Source organism: Mandrillus leucophaeus, unplaced genomic scaffold (assembly GCF_000951045.1).
Source record: "Mandrillus leucophaeus isolate KB7577 unplaced genomic scaffold, Mleu.le_1.0 Scaffold10, whole genome shotgun sequence".
NCBI classification, from domain to species: Eukaryota; Metazoa; Chordata; class Mammalia; order Primates; family Cercopithecidae; genus Mandrillus; species Mandrillus leucophaeus.
The window spans coordinates 6,477,331-6,486,300 of NW_012098098.1; the positions used below are offsets into that span (position 1 = coordinate 6,477,331).

The following is an 8,970-nucleotide window of genomic DNA, read 5'->3' on the forward strand; positions in this document are numbered from 1 at the left end:
CCTGGCCTTGATTTTTCAAATGACATGGTGACACAACCACTCTCCGCCCACCTGAGAGCGCTGCCTGGGGCCTGGGGTGGGCAGAGCTGGGAGAGGAAGCCCCCCGGTGGGGTCCCCGCTGCAGACCTGTGTCCTGGCAACTGCCCGACAGGCCTCTGAGCAGCCGTCCTGGGGGTGGACTTGGGGGTTTAGTGCTGAGAACTTCATTGGCTCCTGCTACAGGTCGGCCTCTGGCTTTGTCACAGTCAATCTGAGTGATCCAGTCCACAGCTCCTGGCTGGAGTTCCTTCAAAGGGTGGGTGGGCGGCGCTCAGACAAGCCTCTCTTTTCCCTGTGTCTCCCCAGCTGCCCCTGGCTGACGTCTCCTCGGAGGAGCACTGGCCGGCGAGTCCTGGCTCAGCTGTGACCAATCGGCCTCTCCCTGGGGCCGCTCTTCCTGCCCACGCCTCCCTGGTCAACTGCAGTCACGGAAGTGAAAGTGCCGGAAAACCCCTGCGCAGCGCCCAGGCAGGTTAACGGGACGCACTGCTTCTCAGTCCACATGTGGTGAGAAGTGAAAGTCGTCTTTGCCTAAAGTATGGCCTCCCAGAGCCGCCCCCATGGGGCCACTTCCTCCAGGAAGCTGGCCTGGATTGCACCCTGACCCTAGGCACCGTCCCTGTCTTCCTAGGTGCTGATTCGAGGTCTTCCTGCTGGACAGGAGGACGTGGCTGGTTGCTGTGCTTGTGTGTGGGGATAGGCTGGTATGGGGAAGGAGCGGAGCATTCCGGCAACCACTGAGGCCTCAGGGAAGCAGTGCCATGCTTACTGGGGAGAGAGGGAGGTGCACTGACCGGGCCCGGAGAACTGGCTGCACCTGGCAATGAGGACATACCCAGAGCCCCTGCTCCCTGCTCTGCCCCAGTGGAGTGTCCAGTGGGGAGGTAGTTGGGGGAGGTCGGGCTTTGTCCCACCATCCACTCTCCTGAGGACTTCCTACCTCTGTGGACGCCCCTCTCTCTATTCCTGGCTCATCCATTCCTCTTCACCCTCCGTCCCCAGAGCTCTGCAGTCTCCCGCCTCTGTCCGGCCTTCGCAAACCCTCCCTCATGGAGCTGTCCACGCACTGGCCACCCTGTCCCCTCGCGGTGCTGCTGGCTTCCTGCCATGACTGACCCAGCAGTGGTTCCAGGGCGAGCTTCCCTCCGAGCCTGGGGCTGGACTCCACGGTCAGTGTGATTTCACGGCAGCGAGATCCTCACATCTCCAGCCCATCTGCCTCTGCCCCACAGGGTCAGTGAAGCCTGCTGTGTGCCTCTCAGAACCTCAGTATCTTCTTCTGTGATGGCAGTAACAGCAGCACCCCCGGGCTGGCTCCCCAACATGGAGCCCCCCGACACTATGTGGTCAACAAAAGGGAGAACAAGAGGTGGGAGAACGGCGGTGACAGCACGTTGCTCACAGACGCGGGTCCGACGGCCACTATCTGGCCCCTTTGCAGGCACCCTTGGGGCTGCCCATCTGTCTGTCTGTCTGTGGCCTCAGACGTCTTGTCACGCACACACTGACCTCCCTGCCTCTGGCTGGAGCCCACGGACACCCTGGCCGAGCTCTGCATGATCCGCCAGCTCCATAGCCCGGCAAACACGGGGCCTGCGGCTGAAGGAAGAATCGGGCTGAGACCACCTGGCTGCTCATGTCCACTCCCCCTCCCACCGCACCCCCTCGATGGGCACCTCTCACAATGGGGGCTGCCTGCAGCCTCTCCGGCGCCTCCCTGTGTCCCATTGCCTGGAGTGCAGAGTGAGTGGCCGGAGCTGTGGCCTGGGGTGGGCTGGGCCTTAGAAGAAGGAGGCAGAGGAAGATTTGGGAGGAAGGAGAAGGCCTTGGGAAGACAGAGGTAGAGGCTGTGGTGTGGCAGGCACAGCCCAGGAACACCTGGGGCCAGCAGGACCTGGAGGAGGCAGGACCCAGAGGAGCACGGCCATCTGGCGCCTTAGTTTCGAACTTCCAGCCTACGGCGCTGTGAGAGAAGCCTCTGTCATTCTGGGTCCCTACCCAGCTTGCAGCCTGTCCTTACTGCAGCCCCAGGAGATAGAAACACTGGGGGAAGGCATTCCAGACCCAGAACATTCCAAACCCAGAACATTCCGGACCCAGAACATTCCAAACCCAGAACATTCCGGACCTAGAACATTCCAAACTCAGAACATTCCAAACCCAGAATATTCTGGACCTAGAACATTCCAAACTCAGAACATTCCGGACCCAGAACATTCCAAACCCAGAACATTCCAGACCCAGAACATTCCAAACCCAGAATATTCCGGACCTAGAACATTCCAAACCCAGAACATTCCGGACCTAGAACATTCCAAACTCAGAACATTCCGGACCTAGAACTTTCCAAACTCAGAACATTCCAAACCCAGAATATTCTGGACCCAGAACATTCCAGATGCAGAACATTCCAGACCCAGAACATTCCAGACCCAGAACATTCCGGACCTAGGACGTTCCAGACCCACAACATTCCAGAGGGCAGCTGGGCCCAGATGGCCATTTGAGGAGATGGAGGATGGAGAGTGAGTGGCGGCGCAGCCCAGCCCCAAGGGCAAGGTCGGTGGAGGGAGCTCAGGCTGACCATAGGCTCTGGACATGACCCCTGTGCCAGATGGGCTCCGGCCAGGGCTTAAGCTTCCTGCACGGATGGTGCCTCCACAGCATCTGCCCACCTTGCCCGTCCCCATAACACCCGCCCACCTTTGCCTGGACCCCTCCACTGATGGTGCTCACCACCTCCCCAAGATCCCATGTCGTCCCTCTACGGTGACACCAGGCCGCCTGACTCAGTTTCTCCCCCATGGAGGTCTCAGCACATGGCACTGACCCTTCTCTGCCTCAGCCTATACTCGCTAGGTGGATTTCAAAGTCTCTGTCTCCGGCACCCTCCTTAGGTGACCTGGTTCCCATCCCTCTCTCCTGGGGCAGTCAGGTCACCACTGTGACCTCAGCCTCTTTTTTCACAAAGTGGGTTTGTGGAGACAAGGCGGTGAGAGCCTGCACGGCTCAGAGCACACACAGCGGGCGCGTCATAAACCCAGGACCACAAGCACTTGTCTTAAGGGGTTCCTTCTGCACCACTGGGCCAAGGGGTCAGTGAGGATCTGGACCCTCCGCCTGCGGGGGCTGGTGAAAGAGCCCAGGGAAGGGGTCCTGGCCCCCAGACGGCGGCGTGTGCTCTGTGGCCGTCTTCTGATTGCTTACACCTCAGCCCCCTGGACACTGTCAGAGGAGACGAGGGGTTGAGTTCCTCCCACCCGCTGCGCGGCACACGGATGCCTCCCCGCCTGCCACCAAACACGCGGCAACACAGCCCTGTTCAGTCAGCCTTTGCTCTAAAGACAGGAAGGTTCTTCTACTTCAGCTCTTAAAAATATTACTGTTCTCCCCAGAGTTTAAAGCCAATCAGCCTGTTTTCAGGCCTCAAAGGATTTAGGGACTCTTGGGAGGCCCTGTGCCTGAGATCCACACAGTGGGGCTGAGGGGCCCTCAGGGCTGTCCAGGATCCCCCCAGTTCCCACAGCCCCCATGACCCCTGCTCCTCCAGCTGGGCGAGGCTTGATGCTGAGGCTTTCCGGCATCACAGGGCCCCACATCTGTCCCCTGGGGGCCCCTGGGGTGCAGGATGAGAAGCTCCAAGCCCTGGTAGTCACGTGTATCTCTGCTGCCTGATGTGGCCAAGGCTGTCCCATGGGCACCCTGGAATAGGGTTGGGTGGTTGCAGGGACAGAAGGCCCTAGAAGCCAGGTGCAGGACCCTGCACCCAAGTGAGACCCTGCTCCCTCCTCACATTGAAGCCCCTAAGCAGGGGCTCCCTGGGGATGGGCACAGTGGCTGTGTACTCTGTATTAGAGGCCACCCTGGCCGTCCGCTCCTCACCTCCAGCCATGTTAGAGGCCACCCTGGCCGTCCGCTCCTCACCTCCAGCCATGTCAGAGGCCCACCCTGGGCCTCTGCTCCTCACCTCCAACCATGTCAGAGGCCCACCCTGGCCCTCTGTTTCATGCCTCTAGCCACCAGCCCCTCGCACGAATCAGGCACAGGGCCACCTCCTGGCCCTAACCTCCTTCCACGGTAGATGCCCCCATCCTTCCACAGTAGACACGCCCATCCTAACAAAGCAGCTGTTCTCCATGCACCTCAGAGCCCGTCTCTCTCCCCACCGGTGAGAAACTCACGCAGGGAGCTGGTGGGACGGGTCTGATCCAGGAGGAAACTGAGGCCCAGAAGGAGGGAGCACCTGGCCCAAGGCCACTCCGTGCCAGAGGACAGACAGGGCCGCCCGGGAGAGGATGGGATGGCAGATGCCAGGGCCAGTGAGCTGGTGCTGCCTTGAAGGCAGCTCTGAGTCACCCCCTTGGGAGAAACCCACAGTGTCACTAGCTGTGGTGAGGTCCGGCTTTTGCACGCCAGGCACCTGGGTCTGGGATGTTCCTGCTCACGGCTGGGGCCCTCGTAGGGGGCGGCTCTGGGGTCCTACGGGCACCTGCAGGTGGGAACAGCCTCAGGCAGCCGCCGCCAGGACCTGCTCAGGGAATGTGGTCTCCAGGGACGGGGACACCCCGGATCCCGGGTTCTGTGTGTGAGTGTCAGGGGTGCAGGCAGACCCTGGACCTGACGGCCGCAGTGAGAGCCCTGCGAGACAGGAGACTGCTGGTTCCGGAAGGTTCTGACAGCTGCTGGGAGTGTGGCCATGAGGGCCACTGGGAGACGGGGACACCAGCCTGCAGCTGCAGCCCCCAGTGTCTGGGAGACCTTGTCCTGGGACTTTGCAGGCTTGGGCGGGGGGTGTCAGCAATAGCTGGCGTCCTGCTGGACCGCTCCCCAGAGCCCGAAGCCCCCAGGAGGGCAGGCCCGGGTTCCCTGCAAACCCCCACTGCCCTGCCTGGAATCGTTCCTTGGACAGGGGCCTGGGGTCGGGTCCATTTCCTCCTCACTGGGGTCTTGGGCCGGTGCCCTCCCCTCTGGCCTCAGTTTCCTCATCCAACCTGCTGTGAGGCGTCGCACCTGGAGGGCATCCCCGGAGGAGGAGGGCTTTCTTTGTAGGACCCCCCAGTCACTTCCTGACTGCAGCTCTCCCACCCCCAGGCGAACACAGCCCACCCTCCTAGACAGGGCTGAGCAGCCCGGCCTCCAGCATCTGCCTCTGGGTGGGGCCAGGGCACCCGGCTGGCACCTGCCAAGCCCTCACCAGCCCACCTGCCCCAGCTGTGCAGGACCTGCCTGAGGGGTGGCCCTGTTGATATCTGAGGTGAGTCAACACGGCCGCCCATGCCGGCGCTGTCAACAAGGCCCCGCGAAGCTCGAAGGAGTCACAGCCTCGGCACCTGTTGCCGCCCTCTGCCCCCACCCCACCACCTTCCCCCCGAGCCTCTTACCTGGGCCGCCCTTCCTGGGACCCCGGGGTGCTGAGCAGGCAGCAGATGCCGGGAAGCCGCTCTCCAGCACAGGGTGCGGCTGGGACATGGAGCCACGGGTGGATCCCGAGGCTGAACCGGCTGCCCTGTCCCTCAGTCTCGAAGCCGGCATGAGGAGGGCCACCCTCAGGGGCCAACCTGGGGCCCAGGACAGGCCTCTTCTGGGAATGCCTTTCCCGACCTCCTGCAGCCTTGAGGGAAACAGGAGGGGCTGGGCCAGCTGGGGCGTCCTGGAGTTGGGCCTCTGCCGCTGGAAAGCCCAGGCCCTCCTGGCCGCCGGCCGGGTGTCCTCAGCCCTGGGGAGGGGGTGGGAGCCGTCAGGCTCATGTGATGCGGGGCGGGCCTGGGGCTGCAGGCTGGGGAAGGTCTCTGCAGCCTGCGGGTGAGGCAGCCAGCTGTGTCCCTGTGATAATGGGCCGGAGGCCTGCAGCTGTGCCCCCCACTTCCCCGACAGGAACCATCTGGGGCCCTGCCCTTCACGGCCTTTCCTCGGGCCATTCCGGTTTGACCTTCCAACAACTTCCTCCTCCCCAGGCAGCTCTGGTGATGTCCCACCCACCCTGAGCCCTACAGCGTGTGTTCCTCGCTCCGAGGCAGGTCTGCAGGCCTGAGGGCAGCTCCGTCCTGGCCCAGAGTCCTCGGCCTACTCCGCCCACCCACCTTCCCACCAGGGCTTGGCGCTTTCTTCAGTCTGGGGTATTTGGGGGTCTCCTCCCTCTCCGCTTGCCCTCAGTCAGCCGGACTTTCCCCAACACCCCTTTTAGTTTGCCCCCACTCCAGGGGCCACCCTGCCCGTGTTCCTGTGGCTGTCGACTGTGCCCTTGAGCCAGATGGGGCCTCTGACCGGCCTCCCCTCAGCCCTGGCTCCCCCAGCTGCTGGGGGTTCTTGGGCCCCTGATCTGTCCTTAAAGTACCTCCCGCTCGCTGGGGAGGAAACCGTCTCTCTCTGCTTGGCCTTGTGCGCAGGGCTCCTGACCCTCTGTGGAGGCAGCGGGGCTCCCTGCCTCTCCGGGGCTGCCTTGGAAGGACCCTCACCCCGCGCCCCAGCGGCCGCCTCCGGAGTTTGCGGGGGTCAGGGTGGGTGGCTTCTCCAGTCTGAGAAATTCCAGAAGCCACCTCAGAGCCCTCTTGGGACCACTCAGACCCCAGGGAGAGTCCCAGGACCCCTTTCTAGCAGCCATTGGGCTGAGAGTGAGTCACATCCCAGATGCTGGAAAAAAAGTCACTTTCTAAAGTGCCCTGACAACTGTCAGAGGCAAGAGGAGCTTCCCGGGAGGTGACAGTAGCCCTTCGGCCCTGCAGCCCTGGTGGGTGACTTTTTGGATACCATGGCTGGAGGCTTCGTGGCCTCAGACAGGCCAGAGGTGTGGAACCCGCAGACCCAAGGCCAGTTCACGGGCATCTGTGCTATTTTGATTTGATTTGATTTGATTTTTAGGTCACGCCTGCACACGGTTAATAATTCAAGCCGTGCAGGGGTAAAAGCCGACTCCTTTCCCGCAGGGTCCCCAGGTGTCCCAGGTCTCCCTGTCCTGGTAATCGGGTGTCCTTCTCAAGTTGGTGACAACAAGCTGCGTGCCAGCGCGTGTGTCCAGCTTACGGTCAGAGCGTGTTTGTTACTGCTGGGGAACTTCCTAGAGGCAAGGCCCGCCCGGGGCCTCCCCTGCACTGGGTGGTGGGCCGCTCTGCCCCCAGGACTCAGGCTGGAAGGGACCTCCCTGCAAGCCCGGGGCCAGTCCCCTGGTGCCATCATCGGGTCCCCACGTCCCCTGCTGTTCCCCGCGCTCTGACTCAGGGTGAGATTAGCAGTCGGGGTCCTGGGGGCCCTGACCCCCTTGGTTTCCTCATCTGTGCAGGGCACACGATCCTAACGGCCTCAGCTCCTAGAGCGTTTCCGGGAGTGGAGACAGCAGAGGCGCTGGGTGGCCACATGGGCCAGGGCCACGGTGGTCACATGGCTGGTGTTTGTCTGTGTCAGTGCCTGTTCCTCACCTATGTGCAGTGGGAGTCTCAGAGTCGGGGAACTGAGGGTCTCAGGGGGCACAGCCCCCACTCTATGAGGCAGCAGGATGGCACCCTGGGTGGGGGTGGTGGCTCCCCTCACCGGAGTAGGAGACAGGCTGCCCCGCCCCCAGCCCTGAGGCAGATGTTCGAGGCCTGCACCTGCGCCCCCCGCAGATGGGACACTTCCACTTTCGCAATGAGGCCCTGAGCTCCCCGCCTGGCCCTGTCCTGCCTGGTGTCTAATCAGGGGGTCTGATGGAGGTGGGGTTGGAAAGAGAAGAGAAGAAAGTTGCCCACAAGTTGGGGGCAGGAGCTGCCTCCCACTTTGGCGGCCACCTGGGGTGTGGGCACCACTCCCCACCTCCCCACTACCCGCCTCCTCTCCCCCAGGCCGGGCAGTTGGTGCTTGTGGGGAAGCAGACGTTGGCTGTGGCTTTCAGAGCTGGGCGGCTGGGAGATAAGGGGCTGGGGAGGAAGTGGCTGCAGAGGTGGAGGCAGCAGGAGCGGGCACGGCTTCTCCCAGAGACTCCTGCTGTCTGCAGCCAGCACTCAGCCTCGCGGGGCAGAAGGGGCCTTTCCTTCCTTCCTAAAAGACCTATTAGGGCCCACTGGGGTTCTGTCGGTGTCCAAGACAGCCCCTGGTCCTGCTCTCTGGGACTATAGGAGACACGGTCCATTAACATGGCCTGGCATGTGCGGCCTGGAGGGCAGTTGGGGAAACTGCCCCTGGGTAGGCAGAGGGGCCCTAAGGCAGGCTTTGGTGAATCTGCAGGATGGCCAGAGAACTGGAGGAGGGTGTGGGGGCAGTGGGGGAGATGACGCCATGTGGGGTGGGTAAGGAGGTCTTTCTTCAGGCAGGGTGTCTTATGTTTGCCTTCTCTTCTAGCATGTAGGAACCCGCCACCCCCACCTCCCCCCAACCCACACACCCTTCACTGCTGGATAAATAGATGAATGAATAGATTGATGAATGAATAGATTAATCAATGAATGAATGGATGGGTGGATGAGTGAATGGGTGGGTAGATGGGTAGGTGGATGGGTGGATGGGTGGGTGGGTGGATGAGTGAATGAGTGGATGGATGGATGGATAGATGGGTGAGTGGGTGGATGTGTGGGTGAATGTGTGGGTGGATGGACAGATGTGTGGATGGGTGGGTGGATGGATAGATGGGTGAATGGGTGGATGGATGAGTGGATAAATGGGTAAACGGGTGGGGTGGGTGAATGGGTGGGTAGGTGGATGGATGACTGTGTGGGTGAATGAATGTTGGATGGGTGTGTGGGTGGATGGGTGGATAGATGGGTGAGTGGGTGGGTGGATAGATGGGTGAGTGGGTGGATGGATGGATAGATGGGTGAATGGGTGGGTGGGTGGATGGATGAATAGATGGGTGGATGGATGAGTGGACGGATGGGTGGATGGATGAGTGGATGGATGGGTGGATAGACAGGTGGATGGGTGAATGGGTGGATGGATGGGTGGGTGGATGGGTGGATAGATGGG

At 61.9% G+C, this 8,970-nt stretch overlaps 1 protein-coding gene across 1 annotated transcript in view; it reads right to left on the bottom strand.

Annotated features, from left to right (window-relative positions):
• The window catches only part of CBFA2T3 (core-binding factor, runt domain, alpha subunit 2; translocated to, 3), a 129,242-nt gene extending 123,286 nt beyond the window's left edge, over window positions 1-5,956 (bottom strand). Inside the window, exon 1 of the mRNA XM_011972509.1 lies at window positions 5,421-5,956. Within this exon, the coding sequence (XP_011827899.1) occupies window positions 5,421-5,571 (151 nt within the window). The 5' untranslated portion in view covers window positions 5,572-5,956. The remainder of the gene's footprint in view (window positions 1-5,420) is intronic.
• Window positions 5,957-8,970: the final 3,014 nt, after the last annotated feature.